Source organism: Myotis nattereri, assembly GCF_964212035.1.
Source record: "Myotis nattereri genome assembly, chromosome: 9".
NCBI classification, from domain to species: domain Eukaryota; kingdom Metazoa; phylum Chordata; class Mammalia; order Chiroptera; family Vespertilionidae; genus Myotis; species Myotis nattereri.
The window spans coordinates 30,810,471-30,825,178 of NC_138084.1; the positions used below are offsets into that span (position 1 = coordinate 30,810,471).

The 14,708-nt window shown below is 35.9% G+C and overlaps 1 protein-coding gene across 1 annotated transcript in view; it reads left to right on the forward strand.

The window, feature by feature from the left end:
- PIK3C2A (phosphatidylinositol-4-phosphate 3-kinase catalytic subunit type 2 alpha) overlaps positions 1-14,708 on the forward strand; it is a 96,275-nt gene that overhangs the window by 66,714 nt on the left and 14,853 nt on the right. Inside the window, exons 14-22 of the mRNA XM_081099610.1 lie at positions 3,792-3,903; positions 4,326-4,471; positions 6,564-6,752; positions 7,242-7,335; positions 8,050-8,144; positions 8,711-8,891; positions 10,738-10,842; positions 12,993-13,085; positions 13,961-14,090. Of these exons, the coding sequence (XP_080955736.1) occupies positions 3,792-3,903; positions 4,326-4,471; positions 6,564-6,752; positions 7,242-7,335; positions 8,050-8,144; positions 8,711-8,891; positions 10,738-10,842; positions 12,993-13,085; positions 13,961-14,090 (1,145 nt within the window). The remainder of the gene's footprint in view (positions 1-3,791; positions 3,904-4,325; positions 4,472-6,563; positions 6,753-7,241; positions 7,336-8,049; positions 8,145-8,710; positions 8,892-10,737; positions 10,843-12,992; positions 13,086-13,960; positions 14,091-14,708) is intronic.

Consider the following 14,708-nt stretch of genomic DNA (forward strand, 5'->3'; position numbering starts at 1 on the left):
TACTATTAATATTAACATAATATTTATGGTCTTTTAGATATCCTTGATATTACTAAAACAATTCCACTTTCCTCTTCTCATCCCGATCCCATACTTGTCAAATTTCAGGGAGTTTACAACTGAACATTATTCCCATCTCTTTCCCTGTCCGCCTGACTGATCTATCCTTACTGCTATGGGCCCCTGGCCTTTAATCACTAAAGGTTCTACATGGGTACAAAAACTTAGAGGAGAGGAATTCCTTTAAAGCTTTATGTCTACCAACAGTCAGTAGGAATAGTGTAATCGACCTGACTTTTCAGCTGACAATTTTAATTATGTTTTAAGTAACAATATGTTTCATGAGATCATCAAGAGTCTTCCGAAATGAAAAAAATCAATTAAATGAAGTTTGAGATATGTTTCATACAATACATGGTAAAATTTTGGAGAGCGATAATGCATGTTAGCATATTAAAGCAGTAAGCAGATGGCATTAAGTTTGAGACTTTGCCAAGTAGTGTAATCAGTCTGGGTAATGTTAGTGCTTAATGTTAAAAAAAGACTCAGAAATTAAGAGGAAAGATGATTTTACATTAATGCATACACCGAAACAAAATGTCAGTTATTTAGTTCAGTTAATGTGCTATAGTATGGTAATCAAAAATCCTGGTCTTGAAATTATTTTTAAATAATTTATATTAAGGTGCAACTTGCATACAACCTGATGAAGTCATGGAAGCCAAGTGACTTTGAGGCATTTCAGTCAGCCTCAATAACAAATGAGTTCCTAACTCCTATTTTAAATAAACAGAATCAAACATTTAACTTGCCTTTTCTTTACAGTTATATCTCAGGGTTATAAGATAATTGATGTGAGAATATGCTTTATAGAAACATTTCAGCTAATCATTGCAGAGGGAATGGTAGAATATCACAATTTTGCAACTCTTACTGAAATAATTTAGGTCAGGGTTAGATTTAGGTCAGTGTCGGCATTATTGATATTTTGGGCCAGATCATTGTTGTTGTGGGAGATTGTCCTGTGTATGTAGGATGTTTGGCAGCATCCTTGGCTTCTGCCCACTAGATGCCAGTAGCACCCCATTTGCCAACTGAAAATGTCTTCAGACATTGCCAAATGTATACTGGGGACAAAAATCACTCTTGGTTGAGAACCATTGATTTAAGTAGTGATTATGAATGCCTGCTTAAAACCATTAAGTGATTACCTTTTCTGGAACTTTATAATGGATGATTTAGATTGAAAGCATCTAAATAAACTGATTATATTAACTCCACAGAAAGAAAAATAAATCAAGCATGTGTGCCTCTATATTTGAGGCAATAGGAAGTAGTATACAATACCATCTAGAGTATTAAGTATTCTTGCCAGATAACTACACATGAATCAGGTCACGCCTCTCTAGATCTAACTACTACTAACATGAATGTGAGAGAGACACTTCGATTGGTTGCCTCCTGCTCGCACCCCAACCAGGCCGAGAATCAAACCCTCAACCCTTTGGTCTGTGAGCCAGTGCTCTAACCACTGAGCTAAGGCCAGGGCTACTACTTCACTACAGAAAATATAGGAAATAAAGGAACATGGTAAATGACCAGAGTAATGCAATTAGTAAAATCCAGGATAAGGAAAATTCTCAGAACAGAAGACCTAGTTTCTTTAACAAACAGCAGGAGGGGAAAAGATAGAAAGAATGTATAGATTAAAACAAGAATTGGCAAACTTTATGTAAAGGGGACTAGATAGAAGTAATTTAGGCTTTGCAGGTCATGTGGTCTCTGTCACAAAGGCAAAAGCAGTGATAGACAGTATGTAAGTGAATGTGTGTCTTTGTTATAAATTAGAAGCCCAGTGCATGAAATTTGTGCACGGGGCGAGGAGGGGGTTCCCTCAGCCCAGCCTGCACCTTCTCCAATCCAGGAACCCTCGGTTGGATGTCCAGTCGGACATCCCTCTCGCAATCTGGGACTACTGGCTCCTAACTGCTCGCCTGCCTGCCTGCTTGATTGCCCCTAACCACCTCTGCCTGCCGACCTGATCACCCCTAACAGCCTCTGCCTGCTGGCCTGATTGCCCCTAACTGCCCTCCCCTGCTGGCCTGATTGCCCCTAACTGCCCTCCCCTACCAGCCTGATCACCCCTAACTGCCCTCCCCTGCTGGTCTGATCGCCCCCTAACTACCCTCCCCTGCTGATCGGATCACCCCCTAACTGCTCCCCCCTGCCGGCCTGATTGCCCCCTAACTGCTCCCCCCTGCCGGCCTGATTGCCCCCTAACTGCTCCCCCCTGCCGGCCTGATCATCCCCTAACTGCTCCCCCCTGCTGGCCTGATCGCCCCTAACCACCTCTGCCTCGGCCCCTGCCACTATGGCTTTGTCCAGAAGGATGTCTGGAAGATGTCTGGTCTAATTAGCATATTACCCTTTTATTAGTATAGAAGTTTATTCATGAAACCAGGTGATAGGCTGAAGTTTTGTTGACCCTTGAATTAAAAGATACTTAAAAAGACATATCAACCACATGCAAGTGTTGGACCTTGCTTGGATTCTTATTCGAACAAACCAACTATAAAAAGAACTTTGAGACAATTGGGAAATTTCAATACTAGATAGCTGATTATTTTAAGTAGTTATTGTTAATTATTATAGGAATGGTAATGGTATTGTACTTATTTTATAAATTTATTGGGGTGACATTGGTCAACATGAACATACAGGTTTCAGGTGTGAGTTTCTATGTTATAAGATCTGTATATTGCACCATGTGCCCACCAGCCAAAGATTATACTTATTTTTTTAAAAAACTGTTTATCATTTTGAGATATATATAAAAGTATCTACAGATGAAATAATGTGATAGCAATTTACCTTAAAGTAACCTACTTGGGGATGAGAGTGGTTCTAAAAGAGACAGAATATAATGTGTTGAAGATTTAAAGGTTAACCTGTAAGAGAAAACATTAGGACTAGAGTCTAGCTTTGGAAAGGATATTTGCTATTTTAATAAAATGAACAAAGTTTAATGAAGTTTGTAGTTTTCTGCTTTTATATATATCTCATGTTAGCTTTCAGATATTTCTTCTGTGTAAAGACACATCAATATCTTCATTGCCATAAACTGGTTGTCTCAGGCAAATGTCAGCATACTACAGCCTCCTGCCTGCTTTTTATAAATACAGTATTGTTAGAATACAGTGCACATATTTATTTATATGTCGTTCATGGCTACCTTGCACTATAATTGCAGAGTTGAATCTCTGCAACAAAGATTGCCCAGAAAGCTCAGAGTATTTACTGTCTGGCTCTTTAGAGGTAAAGTTTGCTGACCCCTGGTCCAGGGCACCGATAAAACTTCTCAAATGATTGGTGCTGTCACAAGTAGGTACTGGTTTTTTGGCATATGTTTTTGTTCTTTATGATAAAAGTCAGGGAGCAGCTCTGTAATGCAAATTTCCTTTGTAGATGATCTTCAAAGACTGTCCTTCACCCTCCTATTTATAGAATTGTTTTGGGGACAGTGTTCTGTTTTATCCTCAATTCCTCCTTAGATATGTTCATTCTCTTTTCCTTGATTCTAATTCCCTGCACTTTAACTGATTTACCTAAAGATTAGTACACTATGGAAAGTGATTCCTCCTGATATGTTTTTAAAGTGGACATTGTTTTTATACAGAAGATGATTCAAAAATGTTTGAATACTAACATTTCAAATTCATTGCTATGTGTTGTGAGTTTTGAATTAATTTTTAAAATGAAAACCACAGTATTCTTCTATTTACATTGTGTAGGTTTTTAACATGTGGAACTAAGCTTCTATATCTTTGGACTTCATCACATATAACTCCTATTCCTGGAACAATCCCCAAAAAAGGATATGTGATGGAAAGAATAGTGTTACAGGTAATGGTACTTTTTTTTTTTTAAATCCTCACCAGAAGGTATGTTTGTTGACTTGAGAGGATAATGCTACTTCTTGATATGTGGAGAGGTTTACATTTAAATTTCTTTATAAAAAGTGTATGTATACCATCGTTCGGGTTGTTATTAGAGAAGCCTAATCTATCTTTAAGTGTCAATAAATCACTTCTTATTTCTGAGAAATAGTAAAATATACCCTTGTACCCATCCCAAGCAATATATGTGCTATTGAGGATTACCAACAATGGTAATCACTTTCAGCAAAAGGACATTGACTTAATATACAATCTAAAATTCACCCTGATGGCTAAGAAAAAACAATTTTTTCAAAGACATGTAAGTTAATGTGGTAAATATGTGTTCTATTCAGCTGTAATTTGATCAACTTCTATTAAATTTTTAAGGTTGATTTTCCTTCTCCAACATTTGATATCATTTATACCACTCCTCAAGTCAACCGAAATGTTATACAGGAACACAACTTAGAAACATTAGGAAATGATACAAAAGGGAAACTTCTTGATATTCTTCACAAAGACTCATCACTTGGGTATGCTCCTTTGATCCTGTTTTGCCTGGTTATCTCTTACAATGTAAAGCTCAAGTTAATGGTTTATAAAGTGCTCCGATTTAGTTCATGATTTAGCAATATTTTTGGTGTGGAAAGTTTTCTATATCTGTTTTTAATTATATAAAAAGATTACATGACTACATCAAACTTCAGAAATTTGTACAGGTCAAACTTTTTACATGATCAAAAGATAAACAACAGATAGGGACCTATATTTACAGTAAATAGCAATAGATTAATTTTCTTTTTTTTACAGTAAATAGCAATAGATTAATTTTCTTTTTTTGTAAAAGAATAGTTTATTGTTTTTTTAGAGAGAGAAACATCGATGTGAGAGAGTAACAACCATCCGCTGCCTCCACAACCTGGGCATGTGCCCTTGACCAGGAATCGAACTGGCAATCTTTTGGTGCGCAGAACTATGCCCAACCAACTGAACCACACTGGCCAGGGCTAGATTAATTTTCGTAATGTATAAAGAATCTTTTCATACCAGTAGAAAACAAACAACTCAGTAGTAAATTAGACAAAGAATATTAATAGGTAATTCTTTAGAAAAGAAATACAATGTCTTTTTAAACATCTAAAAAGATGTCAACCTCTCAGTATGTGGAGAGGTGTAAATTTAAATTTAATCAAGGAAATGTAAATTAATACAAGATACCATTTCATATACATCAAATTGTTGAAAATTAAAATGTCCTATCATAGAAAGTGTTGATGAAGATACAGAAAAGGGATTATATTGTTGGCAGAATTCTCAAAAGCTTTTGGAGCAATTTGGCAAAATCTAGCAGTGGTCAGCAAACTGCGGTTTGGCAAACTGTGGCTCGCGACCCACATGCGGCTCTTTGGCCCCTTGAGTGTGGCTCTTCCACAAAATACCGACTTCTGCCCATGGGCCACGAAGTTTCAATCGCACTGTACATGCGCGCCCGCCCGCACGTGGTATTTTGTGGTATTTTGTGGAAGAGCCACACTCAAGGGGCCAAAGAGCCGCATGTGGCTTGCAAGCCGCAGTTTGCCGACCACGGTATTAAGGTCACAATGTGTATAGTCTGTGACCTACCAATTCCATTTCCAGTTAGTTATATATCTTAGAGGAAAGAAACCTTTTTGTATTTACTTATGGAGACAAGGATGCTCATTGCAGTATGCATTTGAATTATTGTAAAACTGATAGGGAATGTCCATCAATGGGGGTCAAATTATGGTACATTTATCCAACAGAGTACCATGTAACTATTAAAAATGAAGTTATAGCTATGTACTAATGTGTCAGATATGTTAAATGAAGAAAGCAAGGAACAGAATAGTGTATATAGTATGTTACCATTGAAGAAAAAAGATCTACATACACCTATGTATATGCTTCTATACAAATTGACTCTGGAAGAATATACAAGCATAGGCAGTTGCTACTGGTAGGGGAATTAGAAGAAGGGAGACCTACTGTGTACTTTTGAAATATTTGAAATTTTTTCAGTATTCCACATGAGATGAATACATTTCAGTGCATGTATTATATATACAAGCGGAGATGGATGGGTAGTAAAATAGTGAAATCATTCATTCACATAAACATTTGTTATTAAGGTTAAATTAGAATCTCCAAAACAAATCTCTCTCTTTTTAAATATTCCTCAATTGAGCTATATAATCAACTTCTAAAATTTTATAATAGCATTTGTGTGTTACATGGCATTTCATTTTACTTGTATAAAATGGATAAAATCCTTGCTCATAAGGTGGATTTTGCTTATCAACTGATTTCTAGTGCATGGCATCTGATTAGAGCTTAATAAATACTTACTGTACTGAATTATCCTTTAGTTTTGTAACTGAGACTCTTTTATTAAGTCAAAATGATTTCTTTCTATTCCCCAAATTAGGGTAAATTAGTGGTGTTTATTGTACATTGTGTTTTTCTGTCCCAAATTAGTATTAATGATTCCACCAAGAAGTGGCTGCCCTAAAATGAATAAATTTCTTCTTTGCATTTTAAATCATTGAAGCTATAACTATTATTATGATATCATTGAGGAGTAATTTAGTTCTGTTGTGTATGCAGACTTTCTAAAGAAGACAAAGCTTTTTTGTGGGAGAAACGTTATTATTGCCTCAAACATCCAAATTGTCTTCCTAAAATACTAGCAAGTGCCCCAACCTGGAAATGGGTTAATCTTGCCAAAATTTACTCATTGCTTCAGCAGTGGCCTCCATTAGACCCACTGACTGCATTGGAGCTTCTTGATTTGAAGTAAGTCAACTATGAATGAATTTATTTGCTTTCTTTTATTGTTAATTTTTTCAGTAAAGTATTATGTTGCAGGAATACTTCCCTTTGTTTTAACATGAAAGCAATTCAATATAATATAAATGTGTAAATGTGTATTTCTACTAACATACCTTTTCATTGAGGTTATTAAAAAGGCATGTCATATTTAAAACTAACCTAAAGAGAGAATAAGGTAAATTGAGAATAAGGTAAATTTAGAATAATTCGTTACATTTTTATGATGTGGGCCAAAGTTAATTTTCATAAGCTTAAAGTTTCTAAACCAGTCCCTTAATAAAATTTGTATAGCATGGTAAGATTTTCTTCCTAAAAACAGAAGAAACACATTGCTTTTGAATAAAGAGCTGTTGGAGCATTCATTGTCAATAGATTGAGATTGTGTTTTCAGGAAATATAGCTTCATTAGAAAGAAGTTACGGTCAAATTTTGATTTTAGTGATACTTTTATAGATTTGCTGATCAGGAAGTGAGGTCCCAAGCTGTGACCTGGATGGAGGCTATTAGTGATGATGAGCTGACAGATCTTCTTCCACAGTTTGTACAGGTGTGTTTTTTACTCCGTTTCCTACTCTCCCTACTCTTCCCCCAGTTTTTATGAGTAGGGAGCTTGCTAAGGGATTCCCCTTTTTGTTTGGATAAAAAGTACTTCTGTAGTGGGAATGTTGAGGTGCATTACATTTGGATTTAGTGTGAATTTTGTTTCTACTATTGTCAGCTGCCCCACTAGGGAAAAAAAAAAAAATATATATATATATATATATATATATATATATATATATATATATATATAAATTTTTTTTAATAAGTTTTTGATTTTTAAGGAAAGGAAGAGAGAAAGAAACATCAACTGGCTGCCTCCTGCATGCCCCCTACTGGGAATCAAGCCTGCAACCTGGTCATGCTCCCTGACCAGGAATTGAACCCGTGCATAAGATGGTTTTCAGTCCACTGAACCACACTGGCCTGGCTGTACCTGGATTTTTAATTGTTTGACTTTTTAGATTCTCAGAACAAATTAGACTTAAACTTTTCTTTTTCTTTCCTGGCCATTTAAATATAGCTAATGAAAGTAATTCCCAGGTCTATACTTTTCTGCTTGACTTTATTAATTTAGCCTAAGTTAATTTATGTTTCATTTTTATCAGTATCATCTTTCATCAACAAGAATAAACTTTATATAATTTCTTTTTTGATAATTTTATCCTAACAGTGTAGTATGGGTTTGACCACTAGTAATTCTTATTTTTTTTATGTGTAGGCTTTGAAATATGAAATTTATTTGAACAGTTCATTAGTACGCTTCCTTCTGTCCAGAGCATTGGGAAATATACAGATTGCACATAATTTATACTGGTAAGATTTACGTTTTCTTTAGTACTTTATTTCCACTCCTAGTATTTATACTCTGATAGTCTAAATCAGCCGTGGGTAAACTACGGACCGCGGGCCGGATCCGGCCCGTTTGAAATGAATAAAACTAAAAAAAAAAAAAAGGACCGTACCCTTTTATGTAATGATGTTTACTTTGAATTTATATTAGTTCACACAAACACTCCATCCATGCTTTTGTTCTGGCCCTCCGGTCCAGTTTAAGAACCCATTGTGGCCCTCGAGTCAAAAAGTTTGCCCACCCCCGGTCTAAATAGTATGGCCAGATCACTTACTATGGATACTAGATGTTTTATAAAGGCCTTATTATAAATAAGCTAAATGTTTATGTTCTTAGAAATAAAACAACAAAAACCAAACTCTCTATTATAAAGATATTTGGCATGTAAGAGCTCTATGATAATGAATGAATTTTTACTTATATGGCTTAAAATAAATTTCTAGATAACTAAAATTGAACCTGTTGAATTGATTTTTGAGAGATGTTCATCCAGTTTTCAGAAGTGGCTGACAAATGTTTGCTCTGTTAGGCTCCTCAAGGATGCCCTGCATGATGCACAGTTTGGCGCCCGATATGAACATGTTTTGGGTGCTCTCCTCTCAGTAGGAGGAAAAGGACTCAGAGAAGAACTCTTGAAGCAGACAAAACTTGTACAGCTTTTAGGAGGAGTAGCAGAAAAAGTAAAGCAGGCTAGTGGATCAGCCAGACAGGTATGTACCCATAAGAGGGAACATAAATATTCTGATATTAAAGGATCTTTCCATGCTGATAAGTGAAGTTGTCATTCTTTGTCAGTAAACATCCAGTAGAACTCTTAACTTCACCTACACTCTTCGGGGCAGATGAGTTTAAAGGTTGTTTAAAATCTTTAGGAAAAGATTTCACAACCTAAATAAGAAAATCAGTGCTTTTTAATTCCCATGGTTATTAATTCCTTTCTGGTTAAAATTGTTCTCTTGAGTTTTTCCAATTATTTTGCTTTTTAACTTTTGTAACTGTAAAAATAATGAAACTATGACTGGGTGCCAATGTTTAAAAAATCCAAATAATGAAGAAGTTTATAGAATAAAAAAATTAAGACTTTTTCAGATTTATTCTCTCCTTGTAGTTATCTATTTTTCAGTTTGCTGTGTTTCCTTCTTGATCATTTTTTTTTTATTTACACATATATACACTTAAGTATATATAAAATTTGGGGGGGGTTTAAAAACATTTTTACAAAAATATGTGTATATGTTGTTGAGGTGAATTTTGCATAACATAAAATTCACTATTTAACCATTTTAAAGTGTGATTCATTGACTTTTAGTACATTCTCAGTGTTGTACGATCACCAACACAATCTGGTTCCAGGACATTTTCATGTACCCACTGACCACTCATTCCTCATATGGCATGAGATAAGGGTCCTACTTCATTCTTTTACATGTGGTTATCCAGTTGTCCTAGCACCATTTGTTAAAAAGACTATTCTTTTTCCATTGAATGAGCTCAGCATACTTTTGAAAATCAGCTGACCGTAGGTAAATGGGTTTAATTCTGAACTCAATTTTGATCCATTGATCTATATGGCTGTCCTTATGCCATACTGTTTTCATTACTATAGCTTTGTCATATGTTTTGAAATCAGAAAATATGAGTTCTCCAACTTTGTTCTTTTTCACGATTGTTTTAGCTCTTTGGAAGTCTGTAGCAATTCTTTAGGATCAATTTGTCTATTTCCGCAAAAAAGCAGAATTTTGATAAAGATTGTGTTGAATCTGTAGATTGATTTGGGAAATACTGCAATCTTAATTTCAGTTCATGAATATGGGATGTCTTTCCATTTATTTAGATCTTTAATTTTTTTCAGCAATTATACTTTTTTTGTGAATTGCTTTTTTTACTTTATGTTTAAGAGTTCATGTCAGTACGTAAATAGTTACTTTTCATGTTTCTTAATGGGTACATATTACAAGGTAACTGTAGCATAAATTATGAACCATTAATTCCTCTTTGTAGATTGTTTATATATTTTATTTTTTTAAACAGTCCTGCAATGCACTTTAGTGTGTAAGTTTTTGCCCTTTGCTAGTATTTCTTTATAGGATATTCCTACAGGTAAAATAACTATAGTTAAGAGCTTTGTATATTTTAAGTTATAATAATTCCTATTAGATTATTGTACCAAAAATTTATATAAATATATATGCTGGTATACACCTCCCCCCCCCACCATGATATTATGAAAGTATCTGTTTCCCACCCTGTTGCCAGCACTGGATATTATCTTAAAATTTTTGTCTTATGAAAATTATATCTCCCTTTTGTTTAATTTCTGTTCATTTGGCTATTAGTGAGTTTTAGCTAATATATTAAATATGAACATATGCACTTTCCCTCCTATGTTTATAGCCTTTGCCCATTCTAATTTTATTTTTATAGTAAAAATTAACCCTCTTTAGCAATGTTTGACAAATGGGCATTTTAAAAATTAGGTCTGCTTCTTAATTTTGTTGTCTTAAAAATAGGACTTCATTTTCATTATGTACTTACAGTATCAATCTCTTTTCCTAGGTTGTCCTCCACAGGAGTATGGAACGAGTACAGTCCTTTTTTCTAAGAAATAAATGTCGTCTCCCTCTCAATCCAAGTCTTGTGGCAAAAGAATTAAATATTAAGGTAACAAATAAAATACTTATAAGTTCATATTACATTTCAAAATACTATATAGAAAGAAGAGAAATGGGCAGGTATGCTTAAAGCAAATGAGTATAAAACCTGCATAGATTGCGTTATAAGTATTTGTGGATTTCTGTGATATACGATCCATATTTATATCAGTACATTTTTACTAATCATTCCTGAAAGAAATTAGTGTAAAATTATTTACTACCTCAAATTACATTATTTTTTTACAGTTGTATAATAGCTACATGAGAGGCATATGTTGTAATTCCAATGATAAAACTACCCACTCACAGATAGGCAATTTTTTCCTTTCCTTGTGAGTAGCCAGATAAACTCTTCCTGGATTTATAGCACTCTTTATTATTTTAAAAACCCATTTTATTTTTTTAAAGTATGTTTTTATTGATGTTTAGCGGGGGTGGGGGGGTGGGGACGGGGAGGGAGAGGGAGAGGAAAGAGAGAAACATCAATGGGTTGCCTCCTGCATGCCCCCTACTAGGAATCAAGCCTGCAATCCAAGCATGTGCCCTGACCAGGAATCGAACCAGAGACCTCTCGGTACACAAGATAGTGCTCAACCAACTGAGCCACACAGGCAAGGGCTTTATAGCACTTTTTAGAGCCATCAAAAAATAGTTCAGTAAGCCCAGGTCAGTGTGGTTCAGTTGGTGGTTGAGCATCTTCCGTGTACCAAAGGTAGCCAATTCAATTCCTGGTCAGGGCCCATGCCCAGGTTGCAGGTTCGATCCCCAGTAGAGGGCCTTCAGAAGGCAGCCCATTGATGTTTCTCTCTCTCCCTCTCTCTAAAATCAAGAATAACATTTTTTTAAAAAAAATTAAGTAAAGTTCAGTGGTCGTCAAAATTGAGTAATTGTATTTTGAATGGGGCTAATAGTAATACAAATAGTGGGTTTTTCTCTATCATGACTTCAGCAAAAGCAACCAATTAATTCATTCATTAGAGTTTGTGGTTTTGAAAGGCCAGGGTATAGCTATCCTTAATGAAGTTTCAGATTTGAATTTTTTTGTTTTAGTTGACATGGCTACTCTTCATTGAAATTTAACAGTGGATGCCTGACTTGTATATTATGTTATTTGGAGACAGAATGATTATATTTTCCCCTTTGGTTTTGTTTTATTGTTTACCTTTAAGTTAGTCTCACTGTCTTTTTTTTAGAAGATATATTTTTACTAGAGGCCAGGTGCACAGATTTGTGCACCGGTGGGATTCCTCAGCCTGGCCTGCAGGGATATAGCCAAAACTGGCTTTCCGACGTCCCTCAAGGGGTCCCGGATTGCGAGAGAGCACAAGCCTGACCAGGGGACCACACCGGTGCATGACTGGGGCTAGGGAGGGACCACGGGAGGTTGGCCGGCCAGGGAGGGGCCATGGGAAGGCTCCAGGGGATGTCTGGCCCATCTCACCCAGTCCCAATTGGCCGGACTCAAGCAGCAAGCTAACCTACTGGTTGGAGCGTCTGCCCTCAGGTGGTCAGTGTGCATCATAGCAACTGGTCTACCGGTCAAACGAATGGTCTGACACTTAGCATATTAGGCTTTTATTATATAGGATTGATTTCAGAGAGGGAGAGGGAGAGAGAGATAGAAACATCAATGATGAGAGAGAATCCTCAAACTTTTAAAGCTCAAACTTTTAATAAGTTTAAGTTTTTGTCTTAAGTTATTATTTTTAATCCTCACCTGAGGATATGTTGAGAGAGAGAGAGAGAGAGAGAGAGAGATGAGAGAGAAACATGGATTGGTTGCCTCCTACACGCACCCCGGGCCCACAACCTAGGTATGTGTCCTGGCTGGGTATTGATCTTATAACCTTTTGGTATATGGGATGATGTTCCAACCGATTCCATGCCAAGGGCTGTCTCAAGTTTTTAAGATTTTGCTTCTCTGCCCAAAAAGTAGTAGATGATCTTTTACTCATATATGCTATGTTTAAGTTTCAGAAAGTATTTTTTATGCCTCTTATCTGCCAGATTATCTAAAAAGCAAGTCTCCTGTGTTACTTCATTTGCCATAATTCAGAGAAGCACGTGAAAGGAGAAATGCCTAGGGCAAAAATAAATCTTATACCCATTTTTATTCCAGTGTTAATATTTCTAATACATAATGTGTTGTATTTGTAGTCGTGTTCCTTCTTCAGCTCTAATGCTGTGCCCTTAAAGGTCACAATGGTGAATACTGATCCAATGGGGGAAGAAATTAATGTCATGTTTAAGGTGAGCAAAATAAGATTCCTTTATTTTTAGATGGTAATTTAAAAATTCTTTTATCTAATTCCTTTTCCAGAATTATAAAAGTAATTTTGTTTATTTAATTAAATTGAATAAGTATGTGTAAGGTTGTCACTGACATAATCTGTTCCCAAACAGATTTGGGAATAAATGCAACTGTGGGCTAGAGCTGCTGCCATGCTGGTTGAGCCCATCATAATTCCCGGCAGTGCCTTTCACACAGACTATGTGAATGGTACCCCCTAAAGTTGTGTAGTGCGAAACTGCAGCACCATGAGCAGCCGGGCATGTGCCCCTCGCCAGAATTGAACCTGGGACCCCTCAGTCCATAGGCCGACACTCTATCCACTGAGCCAAACCAGCTAGGGCCATATTATTCTTTTTAAAAATTGAATATAATTCACAAACCATAAAACCCAACCTTTGAAGTGTACAGTTAGGAAACTTAGACATGAAGAAGTTAAGTAACTGTCTCTAGAATGCTACAGAAAAATTAAAAGGCAGTTATGTTAATCTCATTCTTTTTAAAAAAATAATTCTTTATTATTGAAAGTGTTATGTATGTCCCCTCCCCCCACCCCACAAAACCCCCCCCCCCCCCCGTCCCCACATCCCCGTCCCCCACCCCCCACCCCCCCGCATTGATACCCTCCAGCCCCGCCCTGGAACCCTCCCCCACCTTCACCTCAGGCCTTCACCACCCTATCATCTGTGTCCATGGGTTATGCATATATGCATACAAGGTTTTTGGTTGATGTTAATCTCATTCTTCTCTCTTTTCACTATTCTCCTCTCCTCCTCTATAGTATGTGAGTTTTTTGGAAAGGTACAAGTTTCATTTTGTTTTCTTGATTTTTAAGGTTGGTGAAGATCTTCGGCAGGATATGTTAGCTTTACAGATGATAAAGATTATGGACAAAATCTGGCTTAAAGAAGGACTAGATCTGAGGATGGTGATTTTCAAATGTCTCTCAACAGGCAGAGATCGAGGTAAACTTGTTAGCTATGTCCTGGTGTTGTGTTTTTTTCTCTTTTTTTCTTCTTGAACTTAGCTCAGTGTACCTGCCCTAAGGATTCTGATGCTGGTGCACTATGATCTCAGTATTTCTTACTTTAATTCAGTGTTGTTTTATTGACTCATTTGCTCATGATTAAATAATTCAGTGAGTAGCCCTAATAAATGCTATGCAGTAACCAGAGATGTTTATTCATTGACCCAACAAGAACTTTATGGTCTTTAGCTTTGACCTATAATTAAGGCCATCTCTAAGATAAGCCAACTTTGATTTCATTACTGCAAAATGAAATAATGGTTACAAAGTATTTTTCTACTAAGAACAAACTTCATCTTATTATTTATTGAATACTTTTTTCCTTTCCACATATATTAAGTGTGAATAATAATTGTACTACACTCATAGAAACATTGTGATAATTGAGTGAGATAATGAATGTAAAATACCCTAGTATCTGATGCATATTAGATGCTCAATAAATCACAGCTATTATCATTATTCTTATTCAACAAATGTTTGTTGTGGATCTACCATCTGCAGAATGCTAATGGCAGGTAGTGCTTATATTTTAGAGGGAAGAAATTGAAGACAT